The 25,439-nt window shown below is 45.7% G+C and overlaps 1 protein-coding gene across 3 annotated transcripts; it reads right to left on the bottom strand.

Moving 5' to 3' along the window:
* Positions 1–9,907: 9,907 nt before the first annotated feature.
* On the bottom strand, positions 9,908–25,439 carry LOC137426984 (uncharacterized). 3 transcript variants are annotated; one of them, XM_068116067.2, is made up of 3 exons: positions 25,254–25,439; positions 11,393–11,827; positions 9,908–10,756 (listed from the first exon to the last, which is right to left on the bottom strand). In XM_068116067.2, the coding sequence occupies exons 1-3, from the start codon at positions 25,318–25,320 to the stop codon at positions 10,347–10,349; spliced, it is 912 nt and encodes a 303-aa protein (XP_067972168.1). In that variant the 5' UTR covers positions 25,321–25,439; the 3' UTR covers positions 9,908–10,346. The 3 variants fall into 3 exon arrangements, with proteins under 3 accessions (XP_067972168.1, XP_067972169.1, XP_067972167.1); XM_068116068.2 differs by having other exon boundaries at positions 25,266–25,391; XM_068116066.2 differs by lacking the exon at positions 25,254–25,439 and having other exon boundaries at positions 11,393–13,673.

The following is a 25,439-nucleotide window of genomic DNA, read 5'->3' as shown; positions in this document are numbered from 1 at the left end:
TCAACAATGAATCATACAGGTTTCGTAGCTCACACAGGTCAACTGGGCCAGCTCCCACACTTTGCGACCCTGACTCGGTATCACGCGGATCCATGGCTGCCTGTCCTGCCTCGGTATCATGCGGATCCATGGCTGCCTGTGCCTCATCTATGCTTTGCATTATCGCGTCTTCACTTGGTTCGTCATCTCCTGTAGTTGCTATGGAGATCATTGTTCGTGTAATTAAATTTTATTCACCTAATTAGGCTTTGTTCACCTAATTAGACTAGAGTAAAATCTAATTTGATATAAGAATATGATAGACCATTATATTAGCTTTCAAAATTCATTGATATGTATATTTTCGAAAAAATTCAATTTTATTGGGATAAAGCTACCTTAAATGTCAATTATCTCAATATATATACCTTTACATGTCAAATGTATTGTAAAACCAGGGCATAAGGCCTGTCTTACACTCTTAAACACTTACATTTCTGACATCTTTTGAGAATGTGAACGAAATAACAAATTAAGTGCATTATTTTGTGCCATTTTTATTAGCTTATTTTCGTGCATAACTGTCAAAAAGTGGTTGCTCGAAATGAATGTGTTCCAATGCCTCGTTATTCCTTGACTTTTACTATGTTATTACATGGGTCAAAAGAAGCAAAAATGCCAAGTTTCATTACTATTGCAATTTGTGGTGGGTATATTCGTAAAATGACCGGTCCTTTCGAACCCGCCGTGGCTCGGATCCCCGCTGGTTCTCGCGGCACGCGAAGCCCGGCACGCACCGAGGGCCCGATTCGGCTATAAGTCGTTCTAACCGCTGCTCCGTTTAACGTCGATGCTTCACCTGCATGCTTACACCCCGCAGCCCGTTCCTTGCTCACACATCCAGCCGTTCCCATGCTCCTCGTACCTTTCCTTACACACCCAGGTACACTCATTCCACTCACAGCCTTGGTCACACACCTGACCACCGAACACTTTGGCACACATTCGTTGGTCGCACACCTCACCAACACACCTCTTTGCGCCCCTTCCTCGGTCACCTCCTCTGTGACAATCACAGGTGTGCTCTCATTCGCACACCCAACCACGTGCCTCACTACCAATTCCAGCGTGCATTCCCACTCACGCTCTACCATTCCAGGTGTGCATCCTCGCTCACCTGTCACACCCAACTCACGCTCCTTGTCACTCTCACTACTCTCACCACCACTCTTGACAACGCACTCACCCTTACTCCCGACAGCGCACTCTTTCCTCATGCACCTGTCCGTTACACACCTCTCTCGCGCACACTCTTGCGCACACTCTCCCGTCACACCCTCTGTAACACTCACCACAGGCGTGCATTCTTCCTTGCCTTTGACAGCGCACTCTTTCCCCATGCACCTGTCCATCACACACCTTTCTCGCGCACACTCTTGCGCACACTCTCCCGTCACACCCTCTGTAACGCTTACCACACCGCGCTTCCATGTGCTCCCTCGCACACGCGCTACGACCGACTCACTCTCGCCAGCACCCTCACTCCTTGGCACGCACTTTTTCCTCACACACCCCAGAGTCGGACTTTCTCGCACACCTCCTTTTTCGCACACCAGACCTGTCGCACACTTCACCAACGGCCTCTCACGAACACCCGGGTCCATCTCGACCCCCAAGCTCATTAAATCACCTGGCGCATCATACGCACGACCATATTGGTCACCACTTACACCGGGTCCTCTTCCTCTTCGCTTCTCCTCCATCACCTGCGAATCCCTCATCCGGTTAATGAGCACATCATCACGATCCAAACACAGACTTTGAACCAATTCTTTTATTACCTTCGCAAAAGCGGAAGGTTATGTTTTGATCGCTGTGTATTTATTTGTATGTCTGTGTGTGTGTGTGTGTGTGTATGTTATTCGCATAACTCAAAAAGTATTCAACCGAATTGCATGAAATTTGGTGGGATGATTGGTTATTATACGGGACACATTTGATTAGATTTTGGGAGCAATCGGGTCAAAGGTCAAGGTCAAGGTCACGAAAAGGTCAAAATCGTATTTTTACCATAGCGCGGTCAATTTTTATCCAATTGGCATGCAACTAATGCCAAAATGTTCAGAATTCAATGCCCGATCTTGTGATATACGACATGACCCAGTGAAGACATTACCCTTGTTAGCGGTTGGGGGTCAAAGGTCAGGGGGGTCACGACCTTGCAAAATGTGCGTTTTTTGTCATAACTCGGTCAATTCTTATCCGATTTGCATGAAATCAGCACCAAACTGTTCACTGTTCTGTTCCCTACACTCCCATGCCAAGTACAGAACAGTAGCTGCGGCGAAGGTATGCGCTCTACCGAGTGCCCGTTCTAGTTTCCTCTTTTATCTCTTTCTTATCCCCTCTCCGTCGCTTCTTAATTTCGCTCACCCCTTCTTCCACTTCTTCTAATTTCTGCTTCACCTCTTTTATTCCCCGGTACGTCTCCTCAAGCTCGTCCTCCAAGGCTACCTTGACCGTTTCCATGTGCGTCCTCACCTGCCGGTCCTTCGTCTCCATTACCTCTGTCACCTCGTCCAACCTCGTTGTCAGTCCCTCACGTACCATCTGACATTCCCTCTTCGTCGCTATCAAGTCATCTTTTAGTTCTTTCTGTGTCGCCTTTAACCCTCCTAATACCGCAGTGTTCCTTTGAACCTACTCCGTTAGTCCTTTTTGTCCCTCCGTCAGCTGTTCCACCTCCTGCGTCAGGTCCTCTATGCCCCCTTGTAACTTTACAGTCCCCTTTCTCACCTCCTTCTCCATGTGCTCCTTACAGTGCCTCACCTCCTCGCGCACTCCTCCGACCTCCTCACTCACACCTCTTCTGATCTCCTCTCCCATCACTTGCATCTCCTGCCCAGATGCCACCCTCATCTGCTCCATTTCCTCCCTGTGAGCATCCAGTTTGGTTTCTACCCCCACTCTGACCCCCTCTATCTGCTGCCCCATTTGGTTAACTTCCCTTTCCGCTTGGTCCCTCATGTCCCTCAATTTGCCTTCCATCCTGTTTTCTAACCCCTCTAACCCATTTTTCACTCCCTCTATCTGATTCTCCTGGGCAGCCATTCTATTTTCTACCCCCATTAACCCATTTTTCACCTCTTTTATCCCGTTGTCTAACCCCTCAAATTTGTCGTCTAACTTCCCAAATTTCTTGTCTAATCCCTTAAAATTATTGTCTAACTCCTCACCGGTACCCCTCGCTTCGTCCCTCATTACCCCCATTTGGCCCTCCAATCGCTCACTATCAGCCCTCATTCCCACAATTTGGTTTCCCAACCGCTCACCCTGAGCCTCTATACTGTTTTTCAAACCTCCAATTTGGTCTCCCATTTGTTCCATAAGGGCCCTCATTTGCAGGAGGAAAAGGTTCGAATCCACCAGCGGCGCTACCACGGTCGCGGGCGTGGTCGCCGTGGCCATCCGCGAGGCGCCATTCTGCGCGCCCGCCACCTCGTGCGTGACGACGCTATTTTGCGAATCTGCTACCCTCACTGCTTCGCTCTCCTCTTGTCCCTCATTTTGGTCCTGGATCGACCCTGCCTCACTCCCTACTACCGGAACCCAGCCGTCTTGGTCTGCCATAGCGCGACTTTCAAAATTCGGGTTTTTATTTTTTTTGTAAAACACAATTAAATTTTGCCGTTATAATTTCGAGCGCGTGAAACGCGCTCCGGATCGAATCCCACTTCCCGACACCAAAATGTTACCCTAATGGTACAATTGGTGTTCCAAAATTTGGGCCTAACTGAATTTAGTCCCAGGTCCGAATCCAACTCCTCGACACCAAATGTTACAGACGCGGTTGTGGATGTTGGTTTACCGAGCGGTTTGGTATGACCGCGTCTGCACAGTTTACCCGATTATACTCGAACGTTGGCCGAGTCGCGCTACGCTAAATCAATTGAGGAAAGGACACAGCGGCTGGGTTAAAATGACACGACACCAGGGGTACAGTTCTCAAGACCTCCGGAGGAGGTTATAATATTTCGGAACGTTAGATTACAAGGACGAGAGAGACAGCATAGGAAGGTAGGCACTTAAATACGGTCTTATAGTAACCCCGACAGACGACAGATAAACGGGACAAGACTGACTCACACCGGGATTGATGGCAAGGAAGGGCAGGTAGTCGAGGCTCAAGGTGCACCTTGGCTCAGGGGCAGAATCGACCCGGTCCGGTCCAAAGATGCGGGGAGGTATCGTCGCGCTGGAGGTGGCGTCCTTTTCTCTCCGTAGTTCAGGCGCATCTGACCTCACATCCGGTAAGTCGCTGCGTATATCCGGCGGGGAGTGACACGCCCTCGGCTCGTTAGCTCCGCCCCAGATGGAATCGGCCCGTTGCTTCTTATTGGGTGCGGGGGGTTACCGGGCTCCGCCCTTGACGAGGGGCCGACAGGCAGCCCCTTCGTGGTAACCCCGTCGGCGCACATGGGCAATGGCGGCTAACCGAGCCGGAGTGAGTACGCACACTCCCCGCGCGCTGTTGTTGTTGTAGTTGTTGTTGTTGTTGTTGTTTCATGGGGAAGATGGGAGGAGGTATGGGGAGGTCCTAAACTCACTACTGGTGCCATACAATCACATTCTGGTGCAACGAAGAGTCAGAATTAATGGAAACGAGTCCTTAACTGACATAGACTAAGAATAACTAGCAAGAGGTCCTATAGTTGTCTACGTGAGATGCGGTGAACCTGGGCACGACATTTAATGGGGGAAAAAGGGGAAGGTCGGTTCTACAGAGTGTTGTTTACAGACAATGGGACTAGGGAATGGGGGATTGGGGATAGTTGGGGAGTATTGGGGAAATGGGGGAATATTTACAAGCGGATATGGAGGCCAAATCCCATATCCGCAACAATATATATATATATATATATATAGATATAGATAGATATATATAGATATATATATATATATATATAAGAAAGTTTTTGTTTGTTTGTTTGTTTTTTGTTTTTTTTGTCTGCATTTGCTAATCTCCTGAACGGTGAAAGATAGGAGGAAACCTCTAAAACAAAAAATGTCGGGACGGGCCCTGGGAAGGTTATAGGCTAGGTGGCGAGGCCGCCTTGGCCGGGCTGGGCCCATTTCACAATTAAAAGCTGAGCTGAATTATAGTAGTCAATCTTCTATGGCCGTGGGTAAAAGCTGAATTATAGTAGTAAATTCATTCAAAAAGAACTAAAAAATGTCGGGACGGTCCCCGGGAAGGTTATAGGCTAGGTGGCGAGGCCGGTCGAGACCGCTTTGGCCGGGCTGGGTCCATTTCGCAATTAATAGGCCGGTCATTTTACGAATATACCCACCACAAATTGCAATAGTAATGAAACTTGGCATTTTTGCTTCTTTTGACCCATGTAATAACATAGTAAAAGTCAAGGAATAACGAGGCATTGGAACACATTCATTTCGAGCAACCACTTTTTGACAGTTATGCACGAAAATAAGCTAATAAAAATGGCACAAAATAATGCACTTAATTTGTTATTTCGTTCACATTCTCAAAAGATGTCAGAAATGTTAGTGTTTAAGAGTGTAAAAAAGGCCTTATGCCCTGGTTTTACAATACATTTGACATGTAAAGGTATATATATTGAGATAATTGACATTTAAGGTAGCTTTATCCCAATAAAATTGAATTTTTTTGAAAATATACATATCAATACAAGCTGAAGATATCCTTTCAGCCCCGGTTCTGGACTCTGTTCGTGACATCATGAATGTTGCTCGACAATCGAAGAAGGATCTGCGTACAGCACAGCTATGGCTGCAATACATGGACATGATAGACATTCTGAGGACATTCCTGAGGTCGGAACGCACTGGTGACTGGCGTCTGCACGTGCACGCTTTGCACGACATGTTGCCCTACCTAGCAGCTGCAGGCCACAATCTGTACACAACATCTGTGTACATCTACCTGCAGCGACTGGCACAACTGTCTATTCAGCATCCGGAGGTCCACCATCAGTTCCAGAATGGATTTCACGTAGTGCGGCGTTCAGATCGGTACTGGGCCGGCTTGTCCACAGATCTTGTGATCGAGCAAGTGCTCATGAGAAGTGTGAAAACCACAGGGGGACTAACAAGGGGTCGTGGAATGAGCGAGCCGCAAAGGATCACGTGGCTGCTGTCCACCCCCATATGTGCAGAGGTCAACATGGCTTTGCAAGAGTACACATCAGTGCAGTATGGGACCAGTGACCAGCACAAAGAACAAAGCGCAGCTCGACAAGGACGGGACACAGATGACACGCACAAACTTATTCGCTACCTGTCATCAAAGGATCCCTTTGGAAACGATCCAACTCTGCAAAGCATTGACACTGGCATCACAGCTGGAGATTCGGTCAATGCTGACCAAGCAGCGTCAGTCGGCAGGAAGATCTTAGATGGAATGCTTGACAAAAAGGTTCTTGATCACACGTTCAAGAAGAAAGATCAGGTTGTGACTCTTGACACACGTTCATCATTGAAAACTGGCAGACAATCCGTTCTGATAGATCCACAACTGTTGTTCCAACGTCTGAGTACGGCAGGATCACGCTGTGATGACCTCAAAGATGTCTTCAAGTACGAACTAAGCAGTTTCCCACCAGCACTGTTTAAGACCACTGATATCCTGCTTGAGGCCGACAAGCCAGCGCCAGCCGAAGCCATTTGGAAACAACTCCCCCTTGACGTTCGCAACACAGTGCTGCCACAGAATGTGCAATATGTTCTGGATGGTGGGGCATTGCTACACAGAATTCCTTGGAATTCTGGCGAGACATATGGAGGAATCGCCAGTCACTACGTGCGATATGTTGGAGACAGGTATGGTAACGCTGTCATAGTGTTCGATGGATATGTGAGCGCACCCTCCACCAAAGATGTAGCGCACAGCAGGCGCGTTCGATCTCACAGCAGTCCCCTTGTCAACTTCACAACGGACATGGTATGTACTATGAAGAAAGATGACTTCCTTGCCAACCAAACAAATAAACAACGTTTCATCAATCTACTGAGTGATGACCTTCAACGGCGGCACAACGCTGTTCATCATGCCAGGGCAGATGCAGATGTTCTCATAGTGGAGACAGCCATTGCATGTGCAAACACCAAGGACACCGTGATAGTTGGCGACGACACCGATCTTCTTGTTCTCCTTTGCAGTCGTGCAGGGCCCACATCTCACAACCTGTTCTTCCGACCTGAGCCTAAGCTGACGTCAAGGAGGCAAGCAAGATGTTGGAATATCGAGCAAGTGCAAAAGACACTTGGACGCAATGTTTGTGACAAGCTTCTTGTTGCACATGGACTCCTGGGTTGTGATACCACGTCAAGAATTTACTCGATTGGCAAATCAACAGCCTTGAAGAAGCTGAACTCCAGTGCGTATTTCTCCGAGCTTTTGGCAAACTTCAACACTCCTGGAGCGTCAAAAGAGGATGTCATGACAGCTGGAGAGAATGCCCTGGTTTGCTTGTATAATGCCCAGCCCGGGGAAACACTGGACATGCTGAGGCTTCAACGCTTCCACCAGAAGGTTTCAACAAGCACTGTCAGAGTTGAGCCTCGTACCCTGCCCCCTACATCAGCATCTGCAAAGCAACATTGCCTACGGGTGTATGTTCAGGTTCAGCAGTGGCAAGGAGTTGCCATGGATGCCAATGGTTGGGGATGGGCTATCCGTGACGAGAGAATGGTTCCCGTGATGACCGAGATGAAGCCTGCTCCAGATTACCTTCTAGATGCCATCCACTGTGGCTGCAAAACAGACTGCAGCACCCTACGATGCAGCTGTCGCAAGTACAGCCTGGAATGCTCTTACGCATGCAGTGAATGCAAAGGACTTCACTGTTCTAATGTGACCTTGTCAGAACCAGAAAGTGATCCAGAAGAAGAATAAGCTCTTAGGTTGGTGCTTGAATCGCAGTTCATTCAATTATTAAATAAAACACTTTTTTTTTTTTTCAATATTTTTTTTTTTTTCAATATTTTTTTCAATATTATTTAACGATTTTTTTTGTATATATAGTACGATATGAACTTGTTCACATAAAGCCATTACATTGCAGGCCTCAGGGACATAAAATTGCAGGATCTCATAAGGATTTAGCACGGAAACAGTTTTTGGTCTGAAAATTTTATGCAGATTTTCGCTTAAAACCTTCTCTTAAAGATTGCAAAAATTGGAAATGTTCCAATGCTCCGATTCTCCTTGACTTTTAGTATGTCATTCTCCACTAAATTTGACATTGAAAAATGCATGTTTCATTACTATTGCAATTTGTGGTGGGTTCGACCCCAAAATGGCGTAGATTGACTGGACTATAAACGCTGAGCTGAATTATAGTAGTCAATCTTCTACGGCCGTGAGTAAAGGCAGGAATTATAGTTGTAAATTCATTCAAAAAGAACTAAAAAATGTCGGGACGGTCCCCGGGAAGGTTATAGGCTAGGTGGCGAGGCCGGTCGAGGCCGCTTTGGCCGGGCTGGGCCCATTTCACAATTAATAGCTGAGCTGAATTATAGTAGTCAATCTTCTACGGTCGCGGGTAAAAGCTGAATTATAGTAGTAAGACCTATGTACAGAAGATTAAATTCATTCAAAAAGTACCCGGGCAACGCCGGGTGCATTCAGCTAGTATATTATATTTCAACATTTCTTCCCGAATACATTGCCTGACAATTCAAATCTATTCACATTATTTTTATGCTTATTTTCTCCCAAGTAGATATCAAGTACATATCACATACTTTCAAAGTTACATTCAGTGCTTTACCTAGAATGTTTGCAATCATTCCATATAATCTCAGATGGATGCTTGAATATTAATCATGAAAATAGTACACCATCGTGTATACAATCTGGGGTCAATAATTCAAACACAATCATATTTTGATAATAACCAAATAACATCAAGTAAGTCATCCACCAATTACACCAATCCACAAACACCAACCATTCCACTTCCACCAATTAGTCATCCTCAATGGTATCAACATCTTCTTCTTCATCATCATCACTATCTTCATCATCTTCATCCTCGTAGCTGCAAGCTACCTTTGTTTGTTTTGGCATGGGGCTTCACCATGACGCTTGAAAACCATGGAACATGATAATTTAGCTGCTGAACAGCATTAACGTGTTTTTGAACATGGGTGTGATCTGTGGAACATCCACACCTAATCGTCTCAACAACTTCAGTAGGAGCTTCTGAAACTTTGGCAGGCCATGTAACTGGTTTAAGTGACTTGGTCTCTTCATCACGAGCTAACCAAAATGTACTGGATTCAATGGTGAGGGTCTTGATATCATGCTCAGTGCCACATACATACATGAAGTTGTGCTCTATCAACAATTTGTTCAAAGGAATCAGTGGTAGGTGGAAAGGTCTTCAATTTAAGAACTGACATAAGTTTAGATTTACCCATCGTTGTTGATATTTAGTAACAGACCTTGGACATGTTGTGATAATTAAGCGCTCTTTAACAATAATGAGCTAGAACAGCTCCGGCACTACGTAGAGCGCTTACCTCCGCAAGGCTCAACAGTTTACGTTTTGTATCCACTGATAGGCCAGATCTGGATCCGGACATGAAGCAAAATCTAATTGGCTTGTTCTTTTCACCTGTCCAACTCATCCACCGAGGTTTGCCACAACTCGTCCACAACTTTTTGAAATATCATGCTAGATAACGTCTTCTTACAGAGAAGATATCAGGTGTTCCCCCATATGTTACATCTTTACGTCTTCAGGTAAGAATGATGACGTGCACCTGTTGAGATAATTTACTCTTCCTCCCTGTTTAATCGGAACAATTGCTCTTTCCTTGCTTGTCTGTATTGTTTATCTCCACTGTTTGTGTGTGGCGAATAAAACCAAGAGCAATAGAATCAAATTTATTTATTTATTTATTTATACAATACATTTTTGCAATGTGGTAAATGCAATCGAATTTATCAGTAAAGTGGGCTTCAAAACCTGTAATGCCTTCATTAGCAATTCTATTTCACCTTTTCATAATTGCAAAGTTCAGGCAGATTCGTTATTTTACAGACAACAGCAAAAGCAACATCCCTCCTATCGGAACATGTGTGTGCGTCTGTGTGCATGTACATTCAGAAACCATCAGTGTCTGGAATGAGACAACGAGCAAAATAATAGTTTCCAGAAGAGGCCAGGACTTGATTAATGAGGAGAAGAAAGCAAATTGGTTTAGTGTAAAGGATACGAGGCAGATATCTAGCAACACCTACTCAATAATACAACAGCAAGGAACCATGATACATATTGAACATGAAAATTCCAATACAATCAGACATTGAAGCATTGCTAAATTTCCTCATCTTCATGTCTCCATCTCTGAACAAACACTAGAAAAAGGACGAGACCAGCAGCTACAGCAAGAGTGGCAATGATCACCCACAGGACTACTCTGAGCTTGCTGGGTGGCCCTGATCCATGGTAGATCACATAGTTCTGGGCCATGCCATGGTGGTTCTCCACTTGGCAGACGTACATTCCAACTAGATGTTCTTCTGTGATGTTGAGAATACCAATGACGCGTTGTACTTTCCTCGAGTCAGTCGAAGCCAGCAGAACCTCGCTTGAATCAAAGATATGTCCCACTGGGTTCCTCCAGGTGATTGTAGGTTCCGGTTTGGCAGCAGCCTCGCATAGTAGCCTCCCACGAGTGCTGGAGCTCACAAACTCAGTCGAGATGTCCAAGATCTCTGGTCTCACTGTGGAGTCACAAATTCATGTTTACGGAACATCTTGCACTGTGGCTCCATGCAAGTTTCATACAGGATTCTTTCCTTACTGCAATATGGAAATAAGCAATGTATACAGTTTTCAGATCACCATCCAGATTTATTTTGGTCTGAAAACTGGTATGAATAAGTATGTTATCTACAGCTGCGTCAGCAAAAGGGATGCACTCTAATGAGGCATATACCGATGGAGCAGGCTGGCCAACTTGAGGCAGAGTCATGTTCAGCGGCAAGATACTCAGAGTGAGTTGTTTCCGACAAACTACGCATTGAAATTGCCAACAATTTCCTCAAACGTGATGTTGGGAGACCCTTTAAATCTTCTTTTTCCAATCACAGTAGATTGGATTTGATTGCTTTTGTGATTCCCAGGTCTGTTTTGCTCAATGCATTGTGCTGATGGTGGCCAATTGTAGTGCAGGCAGGAAAAGTCTGATCTCCTGATGTCACAAGTACATCTTATGTTGTGTAACAAGGCCGTATCGGGTCCTTAACATCGACCAAAGATTATTCAATGTTGTATCGAAATTTAGTGGAAAATTTTGGGTTAACCAAGGACGCACAATCTTTACTTATGGAATATTAATTTAAACCAAGATTACTTACCATCAACTCGAAGATGTGTTGGATTTCCTTCGAATGTCCTGAAATTAGCAGACTCCATCCTACTCACGGTCCACCAATGTAGCCAAGTTGTCTCGTAGAACTCGAAGACACAGATGTAAGTTCCCTCATCGTCCATCTTCAGCTCGCTGACCTTCAGTGATCCATTGCCTCGAGATGCGTCTCCTTGAGGGTCCAGTCTTCCTCTGAATTCCTCCTGTATATATTCTGTTGTGCTGTTGTAGATAACTTCCATGTCGTTTTCACTATAACTTCTGAACCAAACAACGCTCAGATTTTTCATGTTGTAGTCTAACAGGTTAGTAAACTGGCAGGTAAGATCAACAGCCTCTCTCAATAGACCGATAACCTCCGATTGGACACACAGTGTCTTTACTCCGAACATTGTACAGTTATTTGCCTCGTGTGCCTGATATTCTGAAGGAGAAAGACATGGGGTTAGCAAGGGTTGGGTTGCTGTATCAAATGAGAAAGTGCCCTTAAAACATGAGATTAAGAAATTAAGTAGGTTCACAGAATACATCAGACAAGTCTGACCAAAAAATTAAAGAGTTGGATTATTCGACCCATTATGAAAAGATATGCTAAGCATTTACATTTAAAGTGAATGAAAGAATTGCTGCAGGAAGTGGACCATTGAACAAAATTTTACAAGATCCAAATTTAGATATAAATATGCATTGTTTTGTGTTTGCTATGGAGACATGGGAGCAACAACAAAGAAAGTGAAATAGTCAGCAAATTGTAACAGAGAGTTAATTCGGTCGAGGCTGAGCGGAGTGATGTCGAGGCTGTTTATTACTACCAAGGTCGAGGCCGTTCAATCCTTCTACGTGAAAAAACTGCAACCCTTGCCTGCAGAAAAGGGATTTTTATGGAATGTCGGCCACGTTTTCTATCAAATCATCATGTGACGTTGTATGAGGCTAACTTTTACCATTGCACACATTTCGTACTCAGTCAATTTGGTTGTAGGATGGCTGTGAAGGCCACAAAATCCAAGTTGATGAATCTTTCCTTAGTGTTGGGAAAGGAGGTGCACAGAGTCCACTGCACAAGCACAAACACATCTACACGTGACAATAGAGACCAAATTTCCTGAGCCCGACTGAAAACGCCAGAAAAAGGGATCCTGAAAAAATTCCCCACAATTTTCAAGGAATTCCTGGGAAACAATTTATCGGGAAGAAACACTATCTTGGGCTCTATTTGTTTGAAAGCTTTTCTCAGCTCAAGCTCAAGAACAATAGTCTTGCTCCATCTCTAATCTCTATCCATATGTGCGGTGCGGTGTGTCAGCGGTGTGGTACAATTTCTGCCGGTGTGGCATAATAGACAACATAGAAGATAATGAAGACTAAATATTATCCTGAACTTTGTTTTGACTATAACTTTCAGGAGAGTCCTTTTTCATCACATATACATAATGACCCTGACCGACGTTCCACAATATGGTTGTGGATTCCCATTACCTGCTAATAGGTACACATTTCTTTCTCTGCAGACCTGGATAACATCACAAACTGGTCAAACAAGTGGAACATGTCTTTCAACCCTGACAAATCTCACACTCTCACTTTGTCTCTCCAAAAAGACCGTCTGGGAAACCCTCCCATCTACTTTCTCAACAATCCTCTCCAAGAAGTTCTGTCACTCAAGCTTTTGGGTCTCACTATCTGCCATTATCTGTCCAGGGAAAACCACATTTCCCAGCTGGCCTCCAAAGCGAGTTGCCGTCTGGGCATCCTCCGTCGTGCAAAGTCCTTTCTGGGCACACCTGAGCTCCTCACCACATACAAGGCTTTCATCCGCGGCTCAATGGAATACTGTTCCCCCTCTGGGCTGGTGCTCCTGCCTCAGACCTAGCTCGGCTTCACGCGGTTGAAACCAAAGTATTCAGAATCATTGGAATCTCCTGCGATGGAGCTGATTCTGATGGCCTTTCTCTCTCTCACCGCAGGCAGGTTGGTGGTCTTTCTGTCTTCTACTGACTTTTCTCCACCCTTGCTCCCCCTGCTCTGTCTGTGCTCTGTCCCCCAAATATTCCTGCAGGACGCACAAAATCTGCCAGCAACCGTCTTCTGGTGAAACTGCCAAAATCAAGACTCTCTGCTCACCTTCACTCTTTCATTCCTCTTTTCTCCCAACACTGGAAAAATCTCCCACACTCTCTTCAATCCCAATCCTGCCTCCAGGTCTTTAAAACAACTGTTCACTACCATCTCTTATGGAGCATCCCCCATCAAAAACCTTGATCTTTTCTACCCCCGTTAAAACACCCCAAATCCGCCTCTTTCAATCCCCAACTTCTTTCCTGCAATTCTTGGTAATGTTCACTTGCTTTATACCGTGTCCACTCCCTCCTCCCCCAGCCCTCTCTCTTCCACAGATCTACCAACGTCCCTGTTCTCGACTGTTGTTGTGCCTGTGTGCTTCCCTCTCTCTCCCCCTCTTGTCACCCGCTCCCTTCCTTGCATGTTTTATGTGTCTGTGCATGTTTTCATGTTCAATGTGTTAGCTCTTACAGGATCCTCGATTCTGTCTACAAAAAAAAATTAAAAATAGTAAGGTGGATTTTCGGAAATACCGTTACATGCTGGACAAAAGCACCAAATTTCTATATAATTTATTGAAGGTTCTATGATTAATTTCAGAAGGGTTGCCAACAAAAATGGAAAATAGAAAATTTCCAGGAAAAGATACTGCAATACTGCTCTTAATTATATATGATTTCTTGTTTATATATGACGAGCTGAATGCACCCGGCGTTGCCCGGGTTCTTTTAAATTGAATTTAATCTTCTGTAGATAGGCCTTACAACTATAATACAGATTTTACTCACAGCCATAGAAGACTGACTACAATAATTAAGCTCAGCTTTTAATTGCGAAATTGGCCCAGCCCAGCCGAGGCGGCCTCGACCGGCCTCGTCACCAAGCCTATAACCTTCTCGGGGCCTGTTCCGACATTTTTAGTTCTTTTTGAATGAATTTACTACTATAATTCAGCTTTTACTCGCGGCCGTAGAAGATTGACTACAATAATTCAGCTCAGCTTTTAATTGCGAAATGGGCCCAGCTCGGCCAAAGCGGCCTCGGCCGGCCTCGTCACCTAGCCTATAACCTTCCCGGGGCCCGTCCCAACATTTTTAGTTCTTTTTGAATGAATTTACTACTATAATTTAGCTTTTACTCGCGGCCGTGGAAGATTGACTACTATAATTCAGCTCAGCTTTTAATAGCGAAATTGACCCAGCCCGGCCGAGGCGACCTGGACCAGCCTCGCCACCTAGCCTATAACCTTCCCGGGGCCCGTCCCGACATTTTTGTTCTTTTTGAATGAATTTACTACTATAATTCAGCTTTTACTCACGGCCGTAGAAGATTGACTGCTATAATTCAGCTCAGCTTTTAATTGCGGAATGGGCCCAGCCCGGCCGAGGCGGCCTCGACCGGCCTCGCCATCTAGCCGTTATCCTTCCTGGGGTCTGCCTCGACATTTTTAGTTCTTTTTGAATGAATTTACTACAATAATTCAGCTTTTACTCGCGGCCATAGAAGATTGACTACGATAATTCAGCTCAGCTTTTAATTGCGAAATGCGGCCATGGAAGATTGACTACTATAATTCAGCTCAGCTTTTAATAGCGAAATTGACCCAGCCCGGCCGAGGCTTGTTTGTTAATAAGCTTGTTAAGAGGATAATAAGCTTGTTACATACACGTCAGGTGGGTCGACGACAACCGTTGACTACCTGATGGTGCGTAGGCGAGATAGGGGGCACCTCCGGGACACAAAGGTGATCCCGGGGGAGGAGGCTGTTTCACAGCACCACTTGGTTGTCTGCGACGTAAGGGTGAAAGGTGCGAGGAGAGCTCGGCGGGTGAAGTACCAACCGAGAATGAAGGTGTGGAGGTTGAAAGAGGTGACAGTAAGGGAGGCATTAAAAGAGAGGCTGAGTAGGGTCGAGGATGATGTGGTTGAGCTTGAAAGTGGTTGGATGTCAATGAAAGCTAGTCTGTTGGGAGCCGTTGGTGAGGTATGTGGATGGACAAACGGACCACCGAGGCACTCGGAAACATGGTGGTGGGATGATGAAGTTGGAAAGAGGATTGACGAGAAGAGGAAGAAGTTCAAGGAGTGGCAGAAGGCGAAGGGTACGGGAGCAGAAACAGCAGAGCATGAAAGTTATAAGGCAGCCAGGAAGGCTGCAAAGAAAGAGGTAGCAAAGGCGCAGGAGGCATGTAGGAAAATGTTCGGAGAACGCTTGGATTCGGAAGAGGGTCAGAAAGCGGTATTCAGGATTGCAAAGCAGATAGCGAAAGAGAGGTGTGATGTGATGGGGGTGAGTTGCTTGAAGGATGAAGTGGGACAAATCGTTGTCGACCCAGATGGATTAAAGGAAGATGGAAGAGATATATGGAAATACTGTTGAATACAGAGAATGAGTGGGATGGCAACATAGAGAGTAACCCAGTTTTAGGACCAGCAGAGAAGATAACTGAGAAGGAAGTTGAGGAAGCGATAAAAGCAATGAAGGGTAGAAAAGCGGGAGGCCGACGGGAGTTGTGGGAGATATGTTGAAGGCAGCAGGAAGTTGGGGTGTGAAGAGAATGACAGCGATCTGTAATCTGGTGGTGAAAGAAGGCCGCATTCCAGTGGTTGGGAACTGAGTACCCTCGTCCCTCTATACAAGGGGAAAGGTGACCCTCTGGAGTGTGGCTCCTACCGAGCGATAAAGTTATTGGAGCATGGAATGAAGGTATTGGAAAGGGTGTTGGAGAGGAGGATAAGGAAGAAAGTGAAGATCGACGAAATGCAGTTTGGATTCATGCCAGGAAGAGGAACGACAGACGTGCTTTTCATTGTGAGGCAGTTGCAGGAGAAGTACATGGAGAAGAGGAAGAAGTTGTTTCTTGGGTTTGTTGATCTTGAGAAAGCATTCAATCGGGTTCCACGCAAAGTATTGACATGGGCATTGAGGAAGTTAGGAGTTGAGGAATGGTTGATCAGTGTAGTGATGGCAATGTACAAAAGAGCGCGCACAGCTGTAAGGACGAAGGACGGGAACAGTGGTGAGTTTGAGTTGAAGGTGGGAATGCATCAGGGGTCGATACTAAGTCCACTACTATTTGTAGCTGTGATGGAGGGGCTGCCTCAGAACGTAAAGGAGGGTTTACCGTGGGATTTGTTGTATGCAGATGATCTGGTGTTGATTACGGAAAGTATGGATGGACTGAAGGAAAAGATGAACACGTGGAAGGAATGTATGGAGACAAAAGGTCTAAAGGTGAATGTCGGAAAGACGAAGGTGATGGCAAGTGGTAAAGCATGTGGTGAGGTGGAAAGAACTGGGAAGTGGCCCTGTGCTGTTTGTAGGAAGGGTGTCGGAGTGAACTCCATTCAGTGTACAATGTGCGTTGAGTGGGTCCATCAAAAATGTAGTGGTCTGAGAGGGTCATTAACCAGTGTGGCAGCTACATTCAAATGTAAGGTGTGCACAGAGGGAGTGCAGATGGAGGAAATGTTGAGTTGGATCTTGGAGACGGCGTGAAGCTGGAAGGTGTGAAAACATTTTGCTACCTCGGAGACATGCTGAATGGAGAAGGTGGATCAGACTCGGCAACGGTTGCTCGAGTGAGATGTGCATGGAAGAAGTTTCGGGAATTGAGTGGTGTGCTGATGATGAGGGGAGTGTCGTTGAAGCTGAAGGGAAAGGTGTATGCTGCATGTGTGATAAGTGTTATGATTTATGGGAGCGAGACATGGGTAATGAACGTAGAGCAGCAACGAAGGTTGGAAAAGGTGGAAATGCGAATGGTTCGACGGATGTGTGGAGTATCGTTGAGAGAGAGGAAGACAAATGATGAATTGCGAAAGATGATGGGAACAGAGCCTGTGATTGATGCTGTGAAGAGGAACAGGTTGAGATGGTTTGGTCATGTGTTGAGGAAGGATGAAAGTGACTGGTTGAGAAGAGTGATGGAAATGAATGTAGAAGGAAGTAGAAGACGGGGAAGACCGAGAAAGACTTGGCTAAAGATGGTGGAAGAAGAAATGTGGGCAAGCGGGTTAACAAGGAGAGATGCAGGAAATAGGGCAAAATGGAGAAGATTGTCGTGGGGACCGCAAGGCTAACCCCCGCTCTAGCAGGGAAAATGGCCTTTAAAATGCATGTTTTTTGTTGTTGTTTTAATTGCGAAATGGCCTCAGCCCGGCCGAGGCGGCCTCGACCGGCCTCGCCACCTAGTCTTTAACCTTCCGGGGGCCCGTCCCGACATTTTTTTGTTTCAGAGGTTTCCTCCTATCTTTCACCATTCAGGAGATTAGCGCGTGCAGACAAACAAACAAATAAACAAAAACTTTCTGTTGTACAGTCACGTGAAAAAGTAAGTACACCCCACGTAAAGTTTTGACTTTTTCAACATATTTCAACATACAGCTATTTGATCTTCATTTCAACAATATTGATAGACTAGTGGAGTCACCCGTGGGAATCCCACGGGCATGGACGTGTGTGACATTTGGACATCTTGATTTAGATGCTGCACTTTAAATTTTACAAAATGGTTACAGGCAATTCATCAGATCCAGAAATGGTGTCATGAACACAATTTATTTATTTCACATAATATGTGACCCCTCACTCCTCTCTACCTGACACTCTCCCCTCTCCACCCTCACGCCTCTCCAATCCCACTCCTCCTCACACTCTCCTCCAATACCTCCTCAAACTCCTCTCCAATACCTCCTCACACTCCTCTCCAATCCCTCACACTCCTCTCAAATCCCTCACACTCCTCTCCAATTCCTCACACTCCCCTCCAATCGCTCCTCACTCTCCTCTCCAATCGCTCCTCACTCTCCGCTCCAATCGGCCCTCACTCTCCAACTCCATGCTCCTCAGTCTCCAACCCCTCGCTCTTCACTCTCCAACACCTAGCTCCTTGCTCTCCAACCCCTACTCCTCGCTCTCCAACCCCTAGCTCCTCGCTCTCCAACCCCTCGCTCTTCGCTCTCCAACCCCTAGCTCCTCGCTCTCCAACCCCTAGCTCCTCGCTCTCCAACCCCTGCTCCTTGCTCTCCAACCCCTCGCTCCTCACTCTCCAACTCCTCGCCCCTCACTCTCCAACCCCTCGCTCCTCACTCTCCATCTCCTCGCTCTCCAACCCCTCGCTCCTCACTCTCCAACCCATCACTCCTCTCCAATCGCTCCTCACTCTCCGCTCCAATCGGCCCTCACTCTCCAACTCCATGCTCCTCAGTCTCCAACCCCTCGCTCTTCACTCTCCAACACCTAGCTCCTTGCTCTCCAACCCCTACTCCACGCTCTCCAACCCCTAGCTCCTCGCTCTCCAACCCCTCGCTCTTCGCTCTCCAACCCCTAGCTCCTCGCTCTCCAACCCCTAGCTCCTCGCTCTCCAACCCCTGCTCCTCGCTCTCCAACCCCTCGCTCCTCACTCTCCAACTCCTCGCCCCTCACTCTCCAACCCCTCGCTCCTCACTCTCCATCTCCTCGCTCTCCAACCCCTCGCTCCTCACTCTCCAACCCATCACTCCTCTCCAATTTCTCACTCCTCTCCAACCCCTAGCCCCTCACTCTCCAACCCCTAGCTCCTCGCTCTCCAACCCCTAGCTCCTCGCTCTCCAACCGCTTGCTCCTCGCTCTCCAACCCCTAGCTCCTCACTCTCCAACCCCTAGCTCCTCACTCTCCAACCCATCGCTCCTCACTCTCCAACCCCTCTCTCCTCACTCTCCAACCCCTCATTCCTCACTCTCCAACTCCTAGCTCCTCACTCTCCAACCCCTAGCTCCTCACTCTCCAACCCCTATCTCCTCACTCTCCAACTCCTCGCTCTCCAACCCCTCGCGCCTCACTCTCCAACCCCTCACTCCGCTCCAATTTCTCGCTCCTCTCCAACCCCTAGCTCCTCGCTCTCCAACCCCTAGCTCCTCGCTCTCAAACCCCTCGCTCCTCGCTCTCCAACCCCTAGCTCCTCGCTCTCCAACCCCTAGCTCCCCTCTCTCCAACCCCTCACCCCTCACTCTCCAACCCCTCGTTCCTCACTCTCCAACTCCTAGCTCCTCACTCTCAACCCCTAGCTTCTTACTCTCCAACCCCTAACTCCTCACTCTCCAACTCCTCGCTCTCCAACCCCTCGCACCTCACTCTCCAACCCCTAGCTCCTCACTCCCCAACCCCTAGCCCCTCACCCTCCAACCCCTAGCTCCTCACTCTCCAACCCCATCACTCCTCTCCAACCCCTAGCCCCTCACTCTCCAACCCCGAGCTCCTCACTCCCCAACCCCTAGCTCCTCACTCCCCAACCCCTAGCTCCTCACCCTCCAACCCCTAGCTCCTCACTCTCCAACCCCTAACTCCTCTCCAACCCCTCGCTCCTCTCCAACCCTCCTCATCATTGTTGCAGCAGCATCCTGTGCGAGTCTGTGATCACGTTCGTCGAGGGTCTTGTTCTCCCGCCTCGTTCTTTTTCTTGCTGCAGTCTAGTGGGGTCACCTGTGGGAATCCCACGGGCATGGACGTGTGTGACATTTGGACATCTTGATTTAGATGCTGCACATTAAATTTTACAAAATGGTTACTGGCAATTCATCAGATCCAGAAATGGTGCAATGAACACAATTTATTTATTTCACATAATATGTGACCCCTCACTCCTCTCCACCTGACACTCTCCTCTCTCCACCCTCATGCCTCTCCAATCCCACTCCTCCTCACACTCCCCTCCAATACCTCTTCACACTCCTCTCCAATACTTCCTCACACTCCTCTTCAATACTTCCTCACACTCCTCTCCAATCCCTCACACTCCTCTCCAATTCCTCACACTCCCCTCCAATTGCTACTCACACTCCCCTCCAATCGCTCCTCACTCTGGTCTCCAATCGCTCCTCACTCTCCCCTCCAATCGCTCCTCACTCTCCACTCCAATCAGCCCTCACTTTTCAACTAACTAAACAGGTCTAACTAAACAGGCCTCAAAGCTATTCGAGTTAATAAAATGGTGGATATTTGTTTACATGAAGTCTAAACAGAGTAAGCCACACCCCCGGACAGACAGACAGACAGACAGACAGACAGACAGACAGAATCACCGTAGCCTATTATAATAGAGATAAAGGTGATATAATATAACAAATAACATGAAACATTTACATTTTGTAGTCCATTGTATAATTTAAATAAACATAAATGCAAATTTCACATGTGGAAAAAGTAAGTACACCCCTACATTTATCACTACTTCAAATACCTAAAATTAGAATCAGGTGCACCAGCTTAGGTGCAAATGATTAGAACATCATTAGAGAGGATCTTGGAGGAACCTGCCTTATTTAAACCTCAGACATTTAGTTTGGTTTGCTCTTTGTTGTTGAAGTGTGCGGCGTCACCGTGCCTAGATCAAAAGAGCTCTCTGAGGCCTTCAGAAAAAAGTTGTAGATGCCTACGAGTCTGGGAAGGGATTTAAAAAGATCTCCAAACAATTTGATATCAATCATTCCACTTTCTGGAAGATCATCTACAAGTGGAGAAGATTCCAAACAACTGCCAACTTGTTCAGGCCAGGCCGGCCCAGCAAGTTCAGCCCGAGAGCAGACCGCAAGATGCTGAAAGAAGTCTCTAAGAACCCCAGAATGTCATCACGGGACCTACAGGTAGCTCTTGCCACTGTTGATGTCAAAGTGCACATGTCTACCATTAGAAAGAGGCTGCACAAATTTGATCTACATGGGAGGTGTGCCAGGAGGAAACCTTTGCTGTCCAGAAAGAACATCAGGGCAAGACTAAAGTTTGCCAATGAACACCTAGGAAAAGACCAGTACTTCTGGAACAATGTGCTCTGGACAGATGAGTCAAAGGTAGAGCTATTTGGCCACAGCACCAGAAGACATATTTGGCGAAAACCAAAGACAGCATTTGACCACAAGAACCTGATACCAACTGTAAAGCATGGTGGTGGAGATATTATGGTTTGGGGCAGCTTTTCTGCATCAGGGCCTGTGCAGCTCACCATCATAAAATCCACTATGAATTCTTCATTGTACCAGAGGGTGCTTGAGGATAATGTGAGGCCATCTGTCAGAGAGTTGAAGCTCAACCGAAGGTGGACCTTGCAACATGACAATGACCCTAAACATACCAGTAAATCCACCAAGGAATGGCTGAAAAGAAAGAAATGGAGGGTTCTGGAATGGCCAAGTCAAAGCCCGGATCTAAATCCCATCGAGATGTTGTGGGGGGATTTGAAACGAGCTGTGCATGCAAGAAACCCCTCAAACATCGCACAGCTGAAATAATTCTGCATAGAGGAGTGGGCAACAATTTCTCCCAGTCGATGTCAGAGCCTGGTAGACAGTTATAAGAAACGCCTACTTGAGGTTGTTTCTGCCAAAGGGGGCAATACCACCTATTGGAGCCAAGGGTGTACTTACTTTTTCCACATGCGAAATTTGCATTTATGTTTATTTAAATTATACAATGGACTACAAAATGTAAATGTTTCATGATATTTGTTATATTATATCACCTTTATCTATCAATATTGTTGAAATGAAGATCAAATAGCTATATGTTGAAATATGTTGAAAAAGTCAAAACTTTACATGGGGTGTACTTACTTTTTCACGTGACTGTAGTTATTGCTACATGGGTCCAACATTTTATCAAGATAATTGGAATAGTGAAAAGCAAATATTAATAAAAATGTCTGAAACATTTAAACTACAAGAGATATTGCCCGCATTGCCCCCTATTCACATACATCACATGTGAAGCATTATAAACTGTCTTTTTATTTAATTGAATAAATTTACAGGTGACAACTAATATAAATTTAATTGTATGCATTTTTGACTGTTTACGGATTTTTTTTCCCAATAACTGTCATTTAAAGACCTACTGACGACATACGTCATATCTGTGGGTAATATCCCATGTTGAAATCCAGTTTCCCCTGGAGGACATATGTCATATCTGTGGGTAATATCCCATGTTGAATTTCATTTTCCCCTTCTGAGGACATATGTCATATCTGTGGGTAATATCCCATGTTGAATTTCATTTTCCCCTTCTGAGGACATATGTCATATCTGTGGGTAATATCCCATGTTGAATTCCAGTTTCCCCTGGAGGACATATATCATATCTATGGGTAATATCCCATGTTGAATTTCATTTTCCCCTACTGAGGACATATGTCATATCTGTGGGTAATATCCCATGTTGAATTTCATTTTCCCCTACTGAGGACATATGTCATATCTGTGGGTAATATCCCATGTTGAATTTCATTTTCCCCTACTGAGGACATATGTCATATCTATGGGTAATATCCCATGTTGAATTTCATTTTCCCCTACTGAGGACATATGTCATATCTGTGGGTAATATCCCATGTTGAATTTTATTTTCCCCCTCCTGAGGTCGCATTGTACTATTTCTGGGTGGCTACCCTTCTGAAATTAATCATTATGACGTCAGGAACATTAATGCAATTTGGTACTTTTGTCAACCCGGTAATGGTTTGTCAAAAATATTTCATGAAGCCACCTTACTATAAGATTTATATACAGACTTGGCATTTAATATGGAATTTTTTTTTTCTTGACTTGGGATTACTTTCTTAACTCAGTATATCAATCTAGTGAGTTTCTTTTACACTTTGGTGATTTATTTGTTAAAAGAACCATGTCACTGATTGTCTGTCACAGCAAGAAGTCAACAACAGGATTATATCACAGATGGTGTGGCAAAATGTACGGACAAGTGCATTTGATGATTGGCTTCACAGTCGGGTATACAAGGGTTGTTGCGTTCTGTATTAGTGGAAAACAACTGCTGCACGTCTCCAAAAGTTATTGCCGCTTCCTCTGGAGATGGTCCATCAACTCGACAATGCTGTTTGTCATGGAGTGGTGGCTTTACGAAATTACGGCATGAAACAGCGTGCTATTGCTCGGCAGTATGGCATCACTCAAGGTCAAGTCTCAAAGATCCTGAAACGAAATGCTCAGAGGGGTGTCCATACTCCAATACCGACGCCTGGACGTCCCCGCAGAACCACAAGGAGGGATGATCGCCAGCTGCACCGGTTAGTCCGCAATGGCCGTACCAAGTCAGCTAATCGGCTTAGGGCTGAGTGGCAGCAACTGACAAATGTGCCTGTATCCAGAAGGCTAGTCAACCAACGACTGGTTGAAGCAGGCTGTCGTGCCAGGCGTCCCCTGAGAAAGCCATGCCTGACCAGACAACACCGCCAGCGCCGATTGCAGTGGGCCAGAGAGCACCGCCAATGGCAGCCAGGACACTGGAATCACGTGATCTTCAGTGACGAGTCTAGATTTCTGGTCTATCGTCAAGATGGTCGCGTCCGAGTGTGCAGACAAGTGCATGAAGCCTACAACAAAGATTGTATAGTGCCAAGAGTCCAAGCTGGAGGTGGTGGGGTGATCGTTTGGGCTGCCTTTCATGCAGGGGGCAAAACTGACCTGGTTGTTCTGAATGGAACCTGAACTAGTTCAAGCACAGGGCCATTCTGGAAGAAACATTGCTTCCATTTGCTCGTGCAGCCTTTCGAGGAAACTTTGTCTTCCAAGATGACAATGCACGGCCTCATCGTGCTCGCATGATCCAACACTTTCTTGCTGACCATGGTGTAGAGCATATGGAGTGGCCTGCCATGTCCCCGGATATGAATCCGATAGAGAACTTGTGGGCAGAATTAACGCGTCAAATCGACCACTTGGACCAGCAGCTGACCTCTGTGCGTGAATTGCAGCAAGCTATTGTCACTGCATGGCAAGCGATTCCTGTCCAAACCTTGGCAAATCTCGTGAACAGCATGCCTCAACGTGTACATGCTCTCCTGAATGCTCGTGGGGGTTACACGAAGTACTGAACTGTAGTTTTACTGTCCGTAATCCCAGTCGTAATTTAACTTTTGTTTTTGTTTAAAAAATTTTTGGCCAATGTGCAAAATAAAGAGATACTTCTGGAAAACGTACAGAAGTTTAACACAGTACTGTCCATGAATTGAGTTCGATATCAGTTTACATCACTTTCAAGGATCAATTTATTTGTTTCGAAATGTCAAATGTGGTTTTTGTTTCTTTTAAAGGTCACATTAACAAAATCTAGAATAATTTCAACATAATTCCAATGAACTTTTGTTTCTAAGACATCTTGAAAAGTAATTTCACCCCCACAAAAAAAATATTCCATATTAAATGCCAAGTCTGTATGTAAAGGGACCTGCCTTGTAAAACAGCAGCAACTAGAACCATACTAGATATACCTCATACCTCTGTCAGGCTGAACAGTTTACCTTGTGTATCCCACTGAAAGGCTGGATCTGGATTCAGACCTGAACCAAAATCGAATTGGCTTGTCCATGTCACCTTACAAACACATCCACCAAGCTTTGTCATAACCTGTGCACAATATTTTGAAATAGCATGCTTTGTATCATTTTGACCCGATCTCTAAATTGTGAAGAATGACTAAAAATTAAAAATAAATTCTTGTATCCGGATCTGAATTTGGATCTTCACCAAAATCGAATCGATTCGTCCTTGCCACACACCAACCTGTCCACCAAGTTTCATCCGAATGCGTCCATAATATTTCGAGATATGCTCGTCACAGACAAACAAACAAAGAGACAGACAAACAGGGGTGAAAACATAACCTCCATCCACATTCGGTAGCAGAGGTAAAAACAGAAGGGGAATTAGACTCTCAATAATTAAAAGCTATCTTTCAGATTTAAAAAAAAAAAAGCAGAAAAGAAGATAAATCGATGCCCACAGATGAAATCCTTACCTTGAAACATACCAGGTAGAAGAAGAAAAACGAGTAGATTTCTATTGGATTGATGAAATAGCCTCATGGTGCCTCATCAGTGATTTCTCGTTCTCATGCAGTATCAGCAACTTCTCCTAAAATACTCATGTGATGTACACAGACTGAAACCAACAACAGTTTATGACAGATATTTCATTCCAGAAT

The sequence above is a fragment of the Myxine glutinosa genome, chromosome 5 (genome assembly GCF_964187855.1).
Source record: "Myxine glutinosa chromosome 5, kmMyxGlut1.1, whole genome shotgun sequence".
Taxonomy (NCBI): domain Eukaryota; kingdom Metazoa; phylum Chordata; class Myxini; order Myxiniformes; family Myxinidae; genus Myxine; species Myxine glutinosa.
Note: the sequence above shows the minus strand (reverse complement) of the source record. Positions and strands in the feature narration are given on the sequence as shown.